The 14,022-nt window shown below is 41.5% G+C and overlaps 1 protein-coding gene across 3 annotated transcripts; it reads right to left on the reverse strand.

The window, feature by feature from the left end:
- Positions 1–4,255: 4,255 nt before the first annotated feature.
- LOC103712229 (uncharacterized) lies at positions 4,256–10,383 on the reverse strand. Of its 3 annotated transcripts, none has more exons than XM_008798699.6 (3): positions 10,077–10,383; positions 6,125–7,981; positions 4,256–4,772 (listed from the first exon to the last, which is right to left on the reverse strand). In XM_008798699.6, exons 2-3 carry the CDS (start codon positions 7,929–7,931, stop codon positions 4,483–4,485), a joined length of 2,097 nt encoding a protein of 698 aa, XP_008796921.4. In that variant the 5' UTR covers positions 7,932–7,981; positions 10,077–10,383; the 3' UTR covers positions 4,256–4,482. The 3 variants fall into 3 exon arrangements, with proteins under 3 accessions (XP_008796921.4, XP_038973514.3, XP_088564919.2); XM_039117586.3 differs by lacking the exon at positions 10,077–10,383 and adding an exon at positions 8,242–10,057; XM_088708793.2 differs by lacking the exon at positions 10,077–10,383 and adding an exon at positions 8,131–8,252.
- Positions 10,384–14,022: the final 3,639 nt, after the last annotated feature.

A 14,022-nucleotide genomic window follows, 5' to 3' on the forward strand; every position in this document is an offset into this window, starting at 1 on the left:
AGAATATATTACATGTATATGACAACAGGACAGAGAATGATTAGGTCGACGATTTTGGAAGGGAAATATTTCATGTTGCAATTTCTTGAAACCACAAATACTATGCTAACTGTCGATCCAAGGACAATCCATTGAAATTCAACAATTCTGTATCTCATTATCTCTATATGAATCGAGAAAGGGAACAATTCACTAAATGGATATGGGCTATAGAAAATGCTCCTCATTAGCCGCCAGGAAAACCTATTGAGATCACCATAGGTCGTGATATGAAGCCGTGTTTTCAGAAAGAACCATATTCTCATGCAACTCAAAAGCGCAATAATAAATGATGTCTTCTTAGATCGTATCACAACAACCATGTAAATCAACTTAAATGGAAGTCTTCTTTTTTTAAAAGAAAAAAAGCACTTCTCACATCCTAAATGTGTCGTTATTTAAATAGAAAAAAAAAACATCAAGAGAGGGAGAGAAAGAGTGGAAGATCATGTCAACTCATACGGTTTACTCCGCATGAGATATTCTACGCTCTGCATTTTCCCACCTCATCTGTAACTCTTCCACATTTCCTCATGTTACACTCTCTCTCATCCTGTCTGGGCAAGTGACTCTATAGCATGCTATGATGCTACAAGTGGCTTTTAAATGCAAGGTTGAAGATTCAAGCCCTTCCTATAATATTTATCATTTTTTATTAAAAATTAAATATATATATATATATATACATATATATATATATATATATAGTTATATTTTATTGTGCTTATAGCAATCTATTGTGAAGCATGCATTGCCTTTGGAAGATGGCAAGAGGTGGTGAGGCCAGTCTAATGCCAAAGGGTCGACATATTGATAATAATGATAGTGTTTTTATAAAAAATTCACAAATACAACAATCATTTTGATGAAATGCGAAAGATAAATTTAAAATAGTTAAACTAATATTTAATTACTGATTTGTTGGTATTTGAAATTATGATAATAGTATTTTTATTTCGGCAGCTATAATATTATTAGATACTATTGGGAGAAAAACGGACCACCCCATAAATACAATTAAAGCACACGAATCCGACAGCAAGCCTGATCTCAGAAGGCCGAGCTTAGAAGGCATGAGCTCAGAAGGCCGAGCCCAGAAGGCCGACCTCAGAAGGCTGAGTGCAGAAGACCGAGCCCAGAAGGCCGACCTCAGAAGGCCGAGCGCAGAAGGCCGACCTCAGAAGGCCAAGCTCATAAGATCGAGCTCTGAAGGCCGACCTAAGAAGGCCGAGCGCGGAACGCCCACATAAAAAAGAAAGCACCAAATCCTCCATATTCGGGATCAAATCCCGCAGTCTCTGTCACCACAGCTGTCCAAATTTGAATTCCTACCATCTCAACCGATTGCCAGCTAATTTAAACGCCCATGCCATCTAAGGTAACCTATTTAATTCGAGATATGCGCAATCGCAATCAAGGGTGAGTAACCACCACACCTCCTCTTATAAAGAGGGGAGAACTCTGGCGAGGCAAAGGGATCTCTCTCTCTCAAATTCTCTCCCTCTACAAAAATACTGCTTTATTAAGCATCGGAGGGCCTGCGCCAGAGCCCCCGACCACAGGCTTCTTGCAAGTCTGTCGGAGACAGCCATCAGCCGTCGCACAACCAGCCGGAGCGCCTCCCCCTCGGTCCGCGGTCACCCCCGGGTCCAATTTCCAGCAACAGCTGGCATTAGAGGAAGGGCCCGAGCCGTGATCATGAGATTGAGGAGTAGAGGAGCCTCTAATGTCTCTCGGCATCGCGCACCAAATTCTGGCCACTCAGTCTAGAACCCGCCACCAAGGCCTCCGGCGGATCAAGTTCCTTAGATCCAGCCTGAGTAATTCAACACGCTGGTGCAACAAGTCCAAGCACTAACCACTGTAGTCCAAAGCCTGCAACAAGTGGAGGCCCCTACTGTGCAGCCTCCACGGGTTCACGTTAAGCAGAGGAACAAACTTTCTCCCGAGCCATCTCGAATCAGGCATAGCTCCCGCTGCAACGACGTGGGACGTGGAGGGAACCAGTGAGAAGTAGTAGCCCGAGTCTCACGTCAACAAGTTGGAGGGGAAGAGAAATAAAAGCTGAGGTCTAGAGGAAAAAGAGTAGGAAAGTTATGGAGTTTTAAAATGGGATTGTAAGACTCTATGGCAAACCCAACAAATTCTTCCCATTAAATCCTATTGCCCTTCAAACTCTTCTCTCTTCTTCCGCAATCAAGACGAAAGCTACGTGTCCCCACTTCCCTCGTTCGGATCATCAAGGCTTGTAGCAAGTAAGAGACCAGCATGTACTCCCTCCTCATGGGTGTAAGTCCTCAGGACGGCGCTCGGTCGCCAGGCTAGGAGGGCTCTTTTGGTAACAGGACTAGATCCCGCACCGGAGGAACAAAACCATGCGAGGGCGTGGTACCTACGCGGACCCTCCCAGAGCAGACGGTACCTCACGACACAAGGCCGACCTTCATTTTCCGTGACCTTAACAGCTAGTGCTTTCACTGAGAGCCGAGCTCAGAAGGCCGAGCTCAGACGGCCGAGCTCAGAAGGCCGAGTGCAGAACGCCTCCCCCAGAAGGCCGAGCTCAGAAGCCCGAGCGCAGAACGCCTCCCTCAGAAGGCCGAGCTCAGAAGGCCGGTGCTGAGCCAAGTCCTAAGGGACTTCGAAGCTCGGAAGTCATCAAAATGTCTCCAAAAGGTATGGGACGCCACTTTAGCTTTAAATAATTTCAATATTTTACATATTTTCAGGTCGGAGAATGCAAAAGACGACCCTCGGATATCTCTATCTCCAACGTTGCTCCGCTCCGAGTGGAGGCGCACGATCGCCAACGGACGAGGTCCGTCGCCTGCGGGTATCTCCATCTCCAAAGTCGCCCCGCTCCGAGTGGGGGCGCACGATCGCCAACGGACGAGGTCCGTCTCCTGTATGTATCTCCAATAATTTCCTAACCAAGTTCGGATGTCCCGACCAAGTTCGGATGTCCCGACCAAGCTCGGATGCCCCGACCAAGATCGGGATGCCCTGACCGAGTTCGGGATGACCCGCTGAGTCAACCGCGAGCTAAGGCTCCCTCGAACTTGGAACTACTCGACGAAGCCTCAACCAAGGTCGGGATGCCTCGGGACGCCATTTCGACGCCCTTCGATAACATTCGACGCCTCCTACGACAACACGCCCCGATCTGAGTGGAGGCACCCTGCTGAGTCGACCACAAGCCAAAGAAGGCCGCTGAAGTCGACCTCGGAGCAAAGTCGCTTAGCTCGGCTTGGACAGCTCGGCTTAAGGCCGTTAGCTCCGACTGCACGAGAGGTACACCCTACTTGGCACATACATCTCCATAGATATTTGGCTATATTACAGGATGATCAATGATTAGCTACTTCTTTCGCCCGAGCTCAAAAACGGCTCGAACTCGAAAGTCGGAGGATAGTGTTGGAGGAAAAAATGGATCACCCAACACATATGGTTAAAGCATCCGAATCCGACAGCAAGCCTGACCTCAGAAGGCCGAGTTCAGAAGGCCGAGCTCCGAAGACCGAGCTCAGAAGGCATGAGCTCCGAAGGCCGAGCTCAGAAGGCCGACCTCAGAAAGCCGAGCGCGGATCGCCCACATAAAGAAGGAAGCACCAAATCCTCCATATTCGGGATCAAATCCCGCAGTCTCCGTCACCACAGCTGTCAAAATTTGAATTCCTACCATCTCAACCGATTGCCAGCTAATTTGAACGCCTATGCCATCTAAGGTAACCTATTTAATCCGAGATATGCGCAATCGCAATCAAGGATGAATAACCGCCACACCCCCTCCTATAAAGAGGGGGGAACGCTTGCGAGGCAAGAGGATCTCTCTCTCTCAACTTCTCTCCCTCTACAAAATTACTGCTTTATTGCTCCATAAACTCACCTACAAACCCCCCTTTGACTTAAGCATCGGAGGGCCTGCGCCGGAACCCTCGGCCATAGGCTTCTTGCAGGTCCGCCGGAGGCAGCCGTCAGCCGCCGCACCACCAGCTGGAACGCCTCTCCCTCGGTCCGCGGTCACCTCCGGATCCAATTTCCAGCAACAGATACCATCATTATTATTCATTCTAGTGTGCATGTGCAGGAGATTCTTACTAAGTTATTAGCTCATATTGCCATCTTATCCCTTTTCAGAAATCAAGTAAAACGACCCGAACGACAAACTCCTTAACAAAAAGAAACTTTTAAGCCATAACAATTTTGAAACCCTCAGAGATAAACATCGAAGACTGTTTCTTTTCACCCACACCCTCGAAGCCAAGATCATACAAATATTACCTGACGAATCAGACAGGTAATATCCGACAATTTCACAGAACGACCCATCTAATGTTTTGATTGCGGGATGCATAGGCCGAAGCTGAGATAGGTAAACTTGGGTAACAACATACGGCACAGCAAAAAGATGGAGATAAAGATAAAGATGTTAATGCAGGTTTGGAGTTAGTTGCCCTCTATTACCCATTCATCTGACGGGTTAAGCTCCTCTTGGCAAATATAGCTCCATTGCTCCCTGCTGGATGGAGAATGCCATAGATGATGATTATTATGAACGAACTCCAAATCACGGAACCTCTGTTGCTCGATACAATTCCTTCTCTCTGCATGCAACTGCTCGGATAAGGCTTTTCGAAGCTTGTATTTTGCAGAGCCACTACAAGTCTGGCTTAGGATTCTAATGGCAAGTTTTTGTAATTCAGGACTTTGTCCTCCATACAGAGACCACCACAAAGCTGCAAGCGCAAAGGTACAGGAGATTCTCAGAGCGCCGACACACAAATATAAGAACCCATAATTTCATATACAGGTCATTGCTGCAGATGTGATTAAGATATGGCATGAGATGTACTATGTGATGCAGCATCGCTATCCTCGACAATATGCATGGGCATATTCAAAAGAAGATTAAAACACAAAAAGAAGCAATGATGCCATTGACCATATGAACAGGAAATTTTAAGAAAAGAAAATGGTAGAATGGCCAAATGCTGCAAGGAAGTTGGATAAAGACATAGCACATGAAAGATGAAAAATATTGCTTGCAACATGCCAAGACCGAAAGAACAAATTCTAAAAAGCTGTGAAGATTCATTCAAGTGTAATAAGCATTTTTGATTCTTTCTTGGAAAATTGACCTTCAATTTCACACATTTGTTAGTCTCAAGGATTTTTTATGTAAAGCACACCTGAAGATACAACTTAATTGGTAACTGGAGAATATGCACTAATTGCAGTCAGCATCTGCATGAGTTAGCCTAAAGATTAGAACAAGCTTCCTTTACAATAGACTTCCAAAAATATTACAAGGATGAAATTCTTAATTTGTGGATTTTAGATCTAGGAGCAAGAACCCAATTCAGCTCCAGTGGAAAGAAATTCCAAGACCATTGGAGAATATAAGTACATAAATTCATCAGATCAGATTTGTATGAACCTTCAAATAATTAGAAAATGAGTGAAGTCACATCATTAGAACACAGGCAAATGCAGTTGAATCTACAAGTTATGTGATTCTGAAATCCACTATTTCCTTAACTACAACGCTTTTAATAATTGTCCTGCAACTCTTGATGGCAATATAAATTGAGGTTGCTAGCAAGCGCCTAATTTTTGCTTCTATATCCCACTGATATGGGTTAAATTAGTTCTCACTTAACTGTCACATTAATTACACTCACCTATCCATCTTATCTAGTCCTCATCCCATATGCCAGTTCTCCATTAATGATATTGTTGAATGATCAGCAGTTTCTCTCAAAGCTGCTAAACATATCTTGGGAAACAACGCTAAGTATAAAGGCCAAAATTATTAGTCACATTGCTCAATGCCTTGTTATTAACCCTGTGGGAGTATCTACCTTGCTCAAAAACTTCTTCCAATAAATACTATAGCTTCCTCTGGTTCATGGTGAATGTATTACACAATTTTCCATAAAAGCAATACTAGGTAAAAGGATATAAAAGGTAGAATGATGATAGCTGAAGCTGTGTACTAGTCATGATCAACTCCTGTGACAGCCATCTCATTTCCATGCTTAGATTGATGAATGATAACTCTAAATAATATAAAAAAAAATTTCCTGACCTGGTGGAATTTTTACTCTTTGGTCAATTGCGGTATCTTCGGCAAATCCACCGGAAGCTGCTCTATATGCATCAAGCTGCAGAACTACCAGCTCTTGGTCATGCTGGTCCTCCACTAAACGGACAATGCAGTGCAGAAGTCCATTAGTAACTTCGGCATCCACAAAGAAATCGCTCGAATAAAAAAGCTTTGGATTTAGAAAGTAAGCAGCAGAATGAACAGGGCTATGAAGATAACCATCCCATATGCTATCTATTTGATACCAAAAAGGCAAATATCTTGCTTCATCACCACCTAGATTCATTCTTATTGCTTCCTTTGCTCGATCCATGGCATCATATATAAATCCAATTGGAGCTTCATCATTTCGGTGGATCTGATGCAAGACACAAAGTAGAGGATCTGTGATTTTTAATATATCAACGGCAGCAGCCCAAAACAAGGGATCTTTTACCAATTCAGCTATTAGTCTGCCCGTAGTTCTAGAAGCCCAAATTGAGGCATACCACGTCGGCGAACTAAACATATTAACTAAATTTTCTCTCTCAGACATCATGTTTTTCAATGTAATAAAGGATGCTACTGACTTCAAATCTGATGATTTGACAAGATCTCTCCCATGAATGTGCTTTCTCATCAGTTCTAGAGGCACTGCATGACTGTAAATGAACCTTGTGATGGTCTTAGCATCCATAAGTACCTTCTTCACATGATCCATCATGCCTATTTTCTCCAAAATCATATTTATGCAATGATCCGCAGATAATGTCCAGAATATAGACCGATACTTTTCTACTAGTTTCTTGCCTACAGCCTCCATGTAGTATGATGTATCATGAGCAACAATCTGAACTACATTCAGGGCACCAACCTCATCAACTACTTTACTAAGCAACAAAAAAAATGCATCAGCATCTCGAACAGCATTTGACGCATCCACGGATCTTAAAAATATTGTTCCCTGGGGGCAATCCACAAGAAAACGAAGCAAGTTTCTGCCCCTTTGATCAGTCCAACCATCTAGCAAGATGCTACACCCAGTTCGTCCCCAAGAACGCCTAACATCTTCCACATGCACAAGAACTTCATTCACTTTCTGCTGGAGGATCCATCCCTGAAGTTCGTCATACGCTGGAACCTTGAACCTAGTTCCGCAGCCCTGGACAGCATCAATCATTCTCTGAAAAGAAGGTAACTTAATCCCAGCAAGATCAATACCGGCCTCATAAAAGAAACTACCAATACACTTTTCAACAAACAATACTGATTCATCCTTCACTTCTTCCTTAACAATTGTATGCCTATCTTGTATCATGCATGCAATGCCTCCATTTGCACCATCTGCTGAAGAAGGCTCTGCAACTTTCTTTCCTTTCTCCAAGTAAGTTGGCTGGGATGGTTTGAGATGATAACTACTTGCATAAGAACCCGCTGCTGAGGCATCCACAGCACTTTTTTCCTTCTCTGAAGCAGATGGTTGGGTTGGTCTCCATTGGCAGCGTCTCACTTCACTAGAAGCAGGAGATAAGTTCCTCTTCAAAGGAAGATCTGGATGATATATTTCCCCTACTTCCTTGAGCAGCCTATCTTTCTTCTTTTCGAGCAGGGCTTCCCTCATGCATGCTTTAACATCAGCTGGAACTTCAGTGCATGCTGTCACATCACTCCCCACAGCACCCAAATGGTGCTTGAGACGGTTAAAACCAGGGATATCCTTCCCACAATATTTGCATCTAACTCTCTTTTTCTCCTCATCCAAAGCTGTTCCATGTTGCTCGACTGCTTCTCCTGCTTCACTCGTACTCATCGTCAGAACAAAGAAGATTCTGCTCAGAAAAGTTCACAGTAAACCTTCACCTGCAACAAATGAAGGAACATCCAGCTGATGTTTCATTCTGGATAAGTAGCAACCAATCTTGACTTATAAAATTTAAACTAGGAGTAAGTTAACAAAAGGGACACTGCTTTCAGCTCAGAAAAAAAGCAGGTCACAGTCTGAAAGTCACCTTACTATACAGTCTTCCAAGAAAGCCTGGAACAACAAACTCCTCATTTTTGTAATCAGGTTTTTCATAAAAACAGCAGATAGAGGCTAGAAGACAACAACAAAATAATACCTGAGGGAGCCATGATTTTGGGGTTCAAGCAGAGCAACAAACGAGTGGTGCTCAACAAAACCCAATGTCAGATGGAAGTGGGAATTCATTCATGAATGGAGAAATTCCACAAGCCCTCATAAAAAGTCTCCCATCAATCCTCCCTTGAGCTAGATAGATGGATGGATAAAAGAAATCCAATGATAATTGAAACGAAGAAGGGGAAAAACAAACAACAATGTCACAGAGCTATGCCTGTGTAACGTACTCGTGAGAGAAGATGCTGGGGAATTCAAGGGCCAAGAAAAGCTTCAAAAATAAAGAGAAGAAGACCCCCAACTCTTCACCACAAGCCACGATGCCTGTCACTCTCTCTGTTTATCTTATTTAGTTAAAATCAGCAGATTTTCAATCATTTCTTTTTTCAAGGAAAGAATTGGGCAAACGCCCAATCCGGCTAACAACAAAAGAATCAAGAATTACTAACACAGTTAGCCAAGGCAAATCGAGAAGCAAGAGGACACCCTGAAAACTAAGACTTCAATTCATTTCTTTGTTACTGATTATTTCGGAATTCGGACAAGCCTCGCACACACCGGACATATCTATGCACCTCAATAAACTACTTAACAATGTAATGTGATTATTCTTCGAATAATAGGCAGGTATCTAATGATGTATGAAATGAGATGATTACCTATCCTTTGGCGATCCAAGGGAGTGGATTGCCAAAAACGTAATACAAAGAAAATGTGATAGGTTAAATGAGAAGGACCTCATTATTGACAGCCAGAAAAACAAAATGATTGCAAATAGAAATAGTTTAAGCAACACAGTAAATAACCAACCGAGAATAGAAGCCAGGAGCAAGAAGGCCATTAACAACATCCATTCTGCCGCAAGCATGACATGACAAACAAGGTTTTGGCCAAAAAGGAAAACTTTGGCAACTTAGTGGCTTTGAATAATCAAGAGCTTAAGGTGAAACATTAACAACTTTTGAGGCTGCTGGTGCATGGTCTATTCTATCTATGTAATGAATCTAGAGATTAAAGCACACACAAATACACACGAATGTATGGTCGGCCATGATTTCTTCAATTCTTTCTTTCTGATGTTATCATTATACTTAGCACATAAAGTTGAAAAGATTCCGCCAGGAAACCATATTATCCCATCATCAATCCACATTCCAAGGAAAAAACGCAGGATGCTAAGGGAAAGCTTTGAAGCTATGCGCTTGCATAGTGCTGCTCAACCAGGTACGTAACAAGACATGAAAAATGGCATCGGGAAAGAGTCAATCAATCGCTGCATGAATGTGCACAGAAATTTTATGACAGGATTGCATGATGTAAACAGAGGCACGAATCAGGTAGCGAACGATATCGACCTACCAAGGTGTGATTTAATTGAAGTTAAATGGTAACAATATAAAGAGCCCATATCCATGCCATCCGTTATTATGGCTGACAGGAACAAGTCCTGCTAGGCCCTCTGGATGGATAGAATCCGAAGGCGAATATGCACGTGAACTGACAGTTGATATCGCCATGACGGTGATCCTAAAAGACCATCTGCCAACCATCTGTTTGATTTATAAAAACCAAGTCCTAGTTAACGACACGCCGCGAGCACGTCCGGAAGGAGAGTGGAAAGAAGGCAAGGACTAAAATGTGCATCTTTCTAAATCGAAGCAGCGAAGGAAACAAGGAACAAGGGAGGAGGGGAGTGAGGAGGAGGAGAAGAGAAGGGAAGACAAGAGAAGAGGGGAAGGAGAAACAAAAGAAGAAGACGAAGAAGAAGAAAAGAGAAAATAGATGGATCGAATCAGAGAGTAAAGGCATCGGGCTCACCGAGGAGAGAAGGACCGGCAGTTGCTGGGAGGCCGATGTCCGACGACGATGCTAATCCCCGTGCTGGTGCTCCTCCGCAGGGAGAAGAAGGCCGGAGCGCGCCCGTGCCGGGAGATCGGCGAATGAGAGAGGAGAAGGAAGAGCAAGAGAGAGGAACAGAGGGCAAGCTGCGAAACCCCAGCGCTGTGCCACTAAAACCAGTGCGAGAGGAGGTCGGTGGGAGCGTGGAGGGAGGGCGCGAGGGGCTGGAGAGGACGGAGACTGAAGGCGGAGAAATAGACCCTGAAGTGACAGCAAAAGAAGTAAGTCGACGGGTCCCGGCGCCGTCGGGATTATCAGACCACGGGTTCCTGGAGATCTGCTGCGCCCCTCGTTGCTGCGTTTCATGTAGATACGCCGCACAGTTGCCTTCCACGTTGGACTTTGAGATTCGTGTGGGACTATAGGCTCATCAAGCTTGTTATCCTGTATATTGTGAATCTTAAAGTCCGCCGTGAAGTGCGTCTAGCTAGACGTAAAATGGAAATAAAAATTTCTTCTACACGGTAGACCAGAGCCATGTGTGTCTAGATTTCTGAGTGCTCGAGGCAACTGTGTGCGCTCGTGGTTTGCGTCACCGGACGTTTCGGGTACCTCTTTCCGCACTCAGGATTTTTTTTGGCATTTAATTGGAGTTTTATGCGGACTAGTTTTGGGTGATATAGTACAAATCTAGAAATAATTTAGCGTATACGACAAAATTTTTCGAAAGAAATATCAAGAGATGCTACCATCAGGGTTTGAACCTAAACAACTCGCAAACGAAACGAGATGCAAATTAGGTTAAAGCTTATCAACCATGTTATATGGCAACTTATTAATTTTGTGTTCAACACTCGAGATTGCCAACAACTTGTGATATTCATGTTTGAATGTCATCTACTATCGACCAGCAAATGAGTGGCTCGACATGGTGTATCCATGTGAAAGCATATCCTTCAAACTTGCCCTTAGCAAGCATCCCTTGAGTATAGATAGGAGTGCTTGGATCTATAACACACACACAATTACACAAAAACATATGGTATTACGTACTACTAATGATGCAAGACAAACGGCTCTTATACCAAATTGATGCAGGACATAACGCCCAAAACCCTAATAAAAGTCTGTAGAAATAAAATACTGGAGTCCTTATAAAATTTTAGTCCTAAAGTCCACATAAAAATAAAATTCTTTAATTTTCATAAAATAATTTTTTTTAATTTTGATATTTGCGCCTAATAGAAGTCACTCTCTCGTTCAGAGATTGTGAGCCAGAGATTGCGATAACTACTGCATACTCATAGAAAATTCTTCCTACAAGCATGCAAAGCATCTCATCATGATATCATAAACAAACAACGGAATAAATTTAAATAACCAATGTTCAAACTTCAATTTAAATAACTAGAGTCAAATTTTAATGTCTCACAGAACCAACAATATTTAGAATATCTTAAATCAAACTCTAGTCAAATTTTGATCTAAATAAAATATGTCAAATTAGGCCTCTAATCACTTTTCCGATCATAACTCCATGCCATCATTCTCAGAATATGTAAAAATAATAAGATATAGAATAATGAGCTAGACAACCCAGCAAGTAATAAACACTTTAACCGGATTAATCAGACAATAAATTAAATAATTATTTATAAAAAATAAGTATATGAAATTTATTAATTCAAAACTAAATCTTAATGTGCAGCATTATCAAAATATTACTCATGCCAAATTCGATCTTTCTCAAAATAATATTTTATTCGTAAATCCAAATTTTTTCAAATCATGAAGTTCGTCTCGTCAACGATGAACTATGACTATATTGTTCCTGTAGCAGGGTCATAATATCCCGTATCTTCTTGCGGTGTGTCATGCATCATCTTACAGCAAAATCTTTTAGGGTCGTGTATCTGCTTGCGGTATGACACATCTTCTTGCGACATATATCTTTAGGTCTAATCAAATGCCAACATATTAGCCTTCATTGATAGGATCCCTAATATAGCCAGGCTGAAAGTTAAAACCAATCATGCAATTTCTATCTCAGTTCAATTAAAATATAAAAAAATCATGCAACATCGAAATCAATCGAACGAGTTTGATATTTCTAATTATGCATCATCATATATTCTAAAATAGAGCACATTCAGAAATAAAATACAGTTCATCAAATTCATGCATCATGAACAATATGATTCAAATTTATTAATATAATAATTTTATAATTTGTTGATAAATTTAGAAAAAAGATCATATTACTTACCTTATGAGTGAAACTAAACTACAAATCTAAATAATTTTAAAAATCTCTCTCAGAACTTAAGATTTCGGCGAGCATCGAATACACATCAATTCTCGACCTCCGCTGTTATCCGCTACATTCAAAAGGGTCTGAGGTTGAATCAACTATTTTTCTCCAAAAGTTCCTCCGGGGAAAAGTTTCTCCATACAATAGCATTAGAAGAAGACCTCCGAAAATTTGCTGTCCAATCAGCAGGAGAGAAAGCAAATCAAGGAAAGAAGGATAGAAAGCCTCACCAGGGAAGAAAAAAATTGATATAGCCCTACCAAAAAAGAGGATTCTTAGAAAGATTCTTCTACTTGCCTTGGCCTTGGGACTAAAATATCCGGTGAGCACCATATGCCAACACTGTTGGAGTTCAACAAAAGAAGAAGAAAGGAACCACCATTGGCTTAGTGGTGGTGATCGGCAAAACCTATCAGGGGGTAAGGCGAAGGTATAGAGATCTTTAAATAGCTAATGGAGGCTAGGTGTTCTAGCTCCCATAGGAAATCGAGATGGATGAAGAGTTTGTCTCATATTTCAAGTTGAATAGGGCTCTCTTTTTTATCCCCTACTCTATCTCTTACATCTAGACTAGTCACTAAACTAGGTCCAGTTCTATATTAGCTGGGTTGGGTGTGGGTGTTACAAAAGTATGCCTAAAATTCTTATTAGATGGTCCTCCATTTAATTAATAATATTGTTTATGGTTAGTCTAACATTTGATTGTAGCACCAAGCAACAAAGACCATGATAGCAACAATCTATCATAATATTGATAATTAGACCAAGCTAGTGGCCTTGCAACTTGCAACGGAAGCTACAATAGCAACACATGATCATGCCATTGATAATTTGATCTAAGCTATTGGTTTTGTTGGTTGAATGAGCCTCTCTTTGTAGGATTCAATGGATATATATATATTGGTCTTTTCTTTGCTAGACACCATCATAAAGTTTGAATCTAATGAGAAATGTTGTCAGCAAGCTTGTAAAGAGTTTGTATAAAATTTATTTTTACTATTGTTACCATCATACAAGCTATTGAAAAAGGTTACATGAGTTTTACTTTCTTTCAATTAATGTATAATTTTAAGTTTTGTTTGTGCTCAAATTGGAAGCTAGATTGTTACTCAAACATATATTGGAGGCTCGTCTTCTTTTTCAACCGAAGAGTGCTTCCCAGGGTAGTCATGCAAGATGTATGATTTAGACCTTGCAGGATATAAACAATACGTGAGTATCTTCTATGCTACCAAATTGTTTGCATGCAGGTGCTGGTCTACAAGTTATTTACACCACTTTTTATGAGTTTTTTCCTTTGAAGTTTGCGCTTAGAGTGCCATTGAAACAACTCAAAAGTTGATAGCATCCTTTCCATATATCTTATTTGTTTCTTCATCCTTTCCTCTATTAATCATGTTATATGCTCCTTTTTATTTCATATCTTTTTCAGGAAGTTTCACTCTAATGTATCCTAGATGGTTATAATGATTTGCCTGCTAGCATAAGTTATGTTCAAATTTAAGAAAATTTCTTTAAGTTGTGGTTTATGATCAGTTGGACTATTTCAAAAGACTTCAAACATTATTCTACTTGAAGTTGTATATATGTGCGTATATAGACAGAAGGCTTGCT

Source organism: Phoenix dactylifera, chromosome 12 (assembly GCF_051530095.1).
Source record: "Phoenix dactylifera cultivar Ajwa chromosome 12, Ajwa_hap1_PhDact_Kaust_v1.1, whole genome shotgun sequence".
Lineage (NCBI taxonomy): Eukaryota > Viridiplantae > Streptophyta > Magnoliopsida > Arecales > Arecaceae > Phoenix > Phoenix dactylifera.